Here is a 5021-nt window from a genome sequence, read left to right as displayed (position 1 = left end):
GTCTACAGCTGCTCAGGGATGAAATCGGTGCTCTGAGGTATAAAGGCTCCGACCCCGACCAACAGATCTGGGGGATAGGTCATTGGTTCGAAGTTAAATGTTCTGATTGTCCCATATGACTCGGTGCAAGGAACTGCTCTATTCAAAGGAAGCGATGGCTGAGAAGTCCCTGTATTGAGGGACAGAGCTCCTATGCAGTGGACATCCGGATGTGAACGTCCGGCAGAAAGACAAACCCCAGGGCCCCCATTTCTCTTAACTTCCCCCTGCTTCTCTTCCTAAGTCCTCTGGGTCCCCCACTAATGGCATTTCAGGGTTCGGGGCTGATGGTAATGGAACCCAGCCCTGAGTGCCGTTAGCAATGTCAACGAAAAAGGGACTATGCTGTAAACCGGACAAGCGCAGAGGGCCACATGGCAGGCCTGACCACCTCAGTGACCCAGAGTGGCCCCACGGGATGGTCTGATCGTGAATTCCTAACTGGGCAGGTCGCGGCGGACGGTCACGTCCCAGGCCTGTAGCTTCCTCAGCAAAGGTCAGTCTTTACCTTGAGTGAGCCCGTCCAGCGTTCTTATGCGTCTGGGATAACGTACCTTTGGAGTATCTGAGTGATTCTCTTTTCCTACCCCTCAAAGGCACAACCGCCAGCACCAGGGCACGAGGCCACAGGACCCCGCACTGCTATCCTGTTCCTCACATGCCATCTCTGTGTGCTGCAGAAGTTAGTCATGAACTGTCCTGTACCCACCAGGGGAAAAGTATCTTCCCCCACGTTGCCTTTTATCCAGACCTTGCCATTCCCCCGCTTCGCCTTCTCCTGCCTCCTTAATCTCCCGCCAGTGGATTTCATGCACCTTCATGCGCCTCCTCTGAGTCTAACGCATAAAAGCAGCCGCAAAACATATTCTCCGGTGCATCTGAGATCTTGCTCCCCGGCACATGTCATCGGTTTGGCTCAAATAAACTCATAAAAATTCTCTACAGGTCTGGCCGTTACTTATGACGGTAGCGATAAAGGACCTCTGTGGTCTGCAGCGGTGACATGGGAGGGGTCCAGGGCCACAGCGTTAGGGTCGAGGGCTCCGCAGGGAGCCCCGCGCCACGGCCCCAGTGACTTACAGCACAAAGAGGTCCTCTTCGCACGGGGTGTAGTCTTCGCCCACTTCCTGGGAGTACAGCAGCATCTGCCTGCAGTGAAGGAGACCGTCAGGCTGCCACAGCGGCAGAGACCCCTGTCGTCCGTCAGGCACCTGCACGGGCCGCCTTCTCCCAGGAAGGAGGGTGACCCAGAGCGGGCCGGAGGCAGGGAGAGAGGGGACAAGGGAGGAACCAGCAGCGCCGGGAGTCGAAACCCCGAGGGTGCAGGGCCACTTCTGGTATGCCAAGCAAGACCATCTTTCCTCGTTGCCGTAAAACAGGGATGATGATGAGGATACCATTTATTTCAGAGTGACCGAGTTATGGGGAATTATGAGACGAGGCACAGGCAGCCTTTCAGGGCGGTGGTGCGTACACCACGTGCTCGCTCGGCGCCGGTTCTGTCTGGGGCTTCGCGAACCCCAACGCCGGGCAGAGGCCCCCCCCCACGTGCATCTGCTGCCCGGTGGGGGCCTGGCTTCCTGGCCGCAGAGCTTCCCCTCACTGCAGCGCCTGGGCAGCAGGCGGGTGGCCGAATGTGCCCTGAGGGGAAGGGCGGGCAGGTCGGCTTGGCAGAGGCCTCCGCCCCCGCCCGGCTGTCCTGGAAAGGCCGCACGTGGGGGCATCGCTGCGTGCGTGCTGGCCCCGCCACCCCATGTGGCCGCGCACGGCCCCGGGCCCACTACCTCTGCTCGTTCAGCCGCCGGTACTTCTCCCGGTCGGCGCCGTTGATCTTCAGCAGGGGCTGCAGGTGGCCGTGGTGCGTCTTCACGTTCTGGTTATCCACGTAGACATCATATAGTTCCCGCTTCTCCTCGAAGATCTTCTCTGTGGTGCCTGCAGGGCCCGGGGGGGTCAGGAGCTGGGAGCTCGCCGGCTGTCACTGCAGGGCACCAGCCCGACCCCGGCGGGGAAATGAGGAGCCTGGGGGCCCCGAGTCCGTGAGGGGCAGGGCCCTTGGGGAGCTGGGAGGCTGCCGAAGGTCAGGGTCCCATGTGGCAGGAGGCAGGGAGGGCCCCGTACTCACAGGCCACATAGGACACCTCTACCTCCAGGCTCTCGATGTCGGCCACGTTCACGTAGAAGAAAGGCTTGGACTCGGGAACGGTGCTCCCGATGCCGGGCAGGGAGACGTTGGCCAGGCAGCAGCAGCAGTACACTGTGGGGGACAGAGGCCGTGGGGGTGACGGTCAGTCTCCAAGGACGCCTCCGGCTTTGCTCTGTGCTGTCCTGGGCCCGAGGTACCGGGTGCTCCCGCATTCTCAGGACGTGGGGAGTGGGAAGGGAGCCTTTCGGGTCCCACGGCAGGGCCGGAGCTCCTGGAGGTCACACCGGCGACGTCTTCCACACCCGGTGGACACGTCTGTCCCCGTCTCACTACGTCTGGCTTAGGTCTTAGCCCTGTCGGCCTCGAAACTCTCGCCTGCTACGACCCTTCTGTCTTCCGGCCTCTGGCGGTTCCACCTCGGTCTCCTCTGCCTCCCGTCCTTGCTGATCACCTGCCGGGCCCGCCTCTTAAACACTGGCACGCTGCCCCCGCCCCCCGCTCCGCCCGCCCACCCCGTAGTTATCAGCGTGCCTGGCCGCAGCTCCAGCCCGGCTTCTTCCCCGAGGTCCTGACCCAACGATACCAGTGCCTGGTGTGCATCTCACGACGGCCAGCACATGTCCGATGCGTCCATCACGCCACCCCCGTCCGCTCCTCCTCGGTCCCCACCTGGGGGTCCTGCCATCCCTGTCGTCCTAGACTCTCCCTCCATCACGACCTCGCACACAGCAGACCCTTTCGCCCCGATGACGCACCAGATGTGGCCGAGCTTCTCGCTTAGACATGTCTGGATCCATCTTCTCTGCTTTGATCCAGATCCTTACCTCTCACCAGAGTACGGACTGGTCACCCAGTCCACGGTCTGTACTGCCGCCAGAGTCCGCATAGTAAAATACGAATCCAACCATGTCGCTCCCAGGCTTAAAACTCACGACCCCCTGGAGATGCCCCAACCCTTCCGGACTCGGTCAGTGATGGAAAGACTCAAGCGCCCTCGGCACCAGGGGACCCCGGCTTTGCTCCCACTCACCTCGATAGCACACGACGCCCACGGGAGGGGGAGAAAATATCAAAATGCGCTTCCGCAGCAACGCGAACTTCCAGAGGATGAGGATCTGTTCTCCAAAGAACTTGATGAACTGGGACATGCAGCCAGCCGGGTGGGTGATCTGAGAATGTGAACAGGGGAGGAACGAGGGGAGACCGGCTTGCTGGAAATATGACTGCGAGAAATACTCAGTATGTGCTAATAAGCACCCCGCTCCGCTCCCCCCGAAATGCCACGTGCCATCATTAAGAGACGGTTCCTTCCACGTAAAACGGTACTTTTCCCTTTAAAGGTCTGGTCTTTAAACTGGATTTCTAGGACTCAGCAGCTCCCCTGACACACTGAGGTTTGAGTTCAGGGGTCACCAGCCACGTGACTCGGGAGGGCGGGGCGCAGAGGAAAACGGGACTGAGCCTGCAGTCTTAAAAGACAGAGAGAGAAGTGCCTCTGCGGTGACAGACGCCTCACCGAGGCCATGCGGCTCGCGAACGCTACTGAGCACCGGAGGGATGCGTGATGTGCGAACGGTCCCAGCTGAGGTCCCCAAGTGTCTAGGGACCCGGGCACTGTGCGAGGCGAGGTGTCCGCACAGCTCACAGGGGGGAGGACTCGCTGGGCCCGCTGCCACCACAGTCCGCCTGCTCCAGCTCCAGCCGCCCGCGACTCGTGCCGAGCGCCAGGAGCCTGTCGGCCGGGCGGCTGCCTTCTGGGGTCCCTGCACCCAGGAACACCGAGGGGCTGACGGCAGGAGCGTGGACCCCGCAGGCGCTGAGCTCCAGTCCCAGCTCTGCCACGGACCGACGGGAACGCCTTGGTAAGTTTTCCGGAGTTTCTAGCCCATTTTCCTCCTCTGCAAAATGGAGAGACCTGACTGCTCCGTCTCTGCCCGCTCCGGCCTCCACTTTGCGATGAGACAGGAAGGGAGCTCGAGCCTGGTCAGGTTGCTCGGCCTCCCCTCTGCTTATCTGCAGGCCCCAAATGTGTGCTTCTGCCCCTTGAAGGCCTGGCGGGGTTTTGTCCAAATGTGTCCTGGGCCCTAGAATCCTCAAATAAACGATCGGTCCTGAATTCCGAGCTTATCTGTTCATTCATTCATGGATGCATTCGCGCATGAAATAGTCGTCACAAGCTTGCTTCGCGCCAAGCACTGTGCTAATCGAGAGGCCCAGGCCCTGGCCTCGCAGAGGGGACGGGCTAGTAGGAGAAAGGGTGCCCGGCCTGAGGAGGGCCGGGGCTGCAGAGGCCGCTTGACCCGATTCTGGGAGAGATGGAGGAAAGTTTCTGCAGACGGTGATGTCTGGGCTTCGACATAAGGGACGAACTGGGAGACAGTGTCCCTGGCAGAGGAACCAGCGTGTGCAAAGACCCGGAGATAAGTGACAACAGCCCGCTACCTGGGAACTATACGTAGTTAAGGGCCGGGCACGGGCCTGTGACAGGGTGAACAGGAAGCAGCCTCAACGAGCGAGACCCTCCCTCTAAGAGGTGGTCGCGGAGCGTGCGCGCCCCTCCGCCCGGCCCTGTGCACCTAACCGCACGATGCCTCACTGTCCCTGCTGGAGCTGAAACCTTTCCTCCTTTTGTCAGCCTTGCTCCATGCGGCTTCTACAGAGGCTTCTCTTCCAGGGCCGGGACAGCTCCCACCCCTGGGGAGAGAAATCCTGGGCCTCCCAGGTCAGACGCCGGTCACCTTCCTGTCTGTGGGGCTGGAGTCAGAACAGCGGCAATTTGACTCAGAAGGAAAAAAAATGGGTCAGGATTAGAAGTGGAGAGAAAGAGCAGGGTTTG

General features: G+C 60.8%; 1 protein-coding gene across 1 annotated transcript in view; it reads right to left on the bottom strand.

Moving 5' to 3' along the window:
- KIAA1147 (KIAA1147 ortholog) overlaps positions 1–5021 on the bottom strand; it is a 27366-nt gene that overhangs the window by 6569 nt on the left and 15776 nt on the right. Inside the window, exons 4-7 of the mRNA XM_011359552.2 lie at positions 3216–3517; positions 2165–2296; positions 1824–1974; positions 1120–1188 (exon numbers count right to left, since the gene is read on the bottom strand). Coding sequence (XP_011357854.2) covers positions 1120–1188; positions 1824–1974; positions 2165–2296; positions 3216–3517 — 654 coding nt within the window. The remainder of the gene's footprint in view (positions 1–1119; positions 1189–1823; positions 1975–2164; positions 2297–3215; positions 3518–5021) is intronic.

This window comes from Pteropus vampyrus, unplaced genomic scaffold (assembly GCF_000151845.1).
Source record: "Pteropus vampyrus isolate Shadow unplaced genomic scaffold, Pvam_2.0 Scaffold48, whole genome shotgun sequence".
Lineage (NCBI taxonomy): Eukaryota > Metazoa > Chordata > Mammalia > Chiroptera > Pteropodidae > Pteropus > Pteropus vampyrus.
Note: the sequence above shows the minus strand (reverse complement) of the source record. Positions and strands in the feature narration are given on the sequence as shown.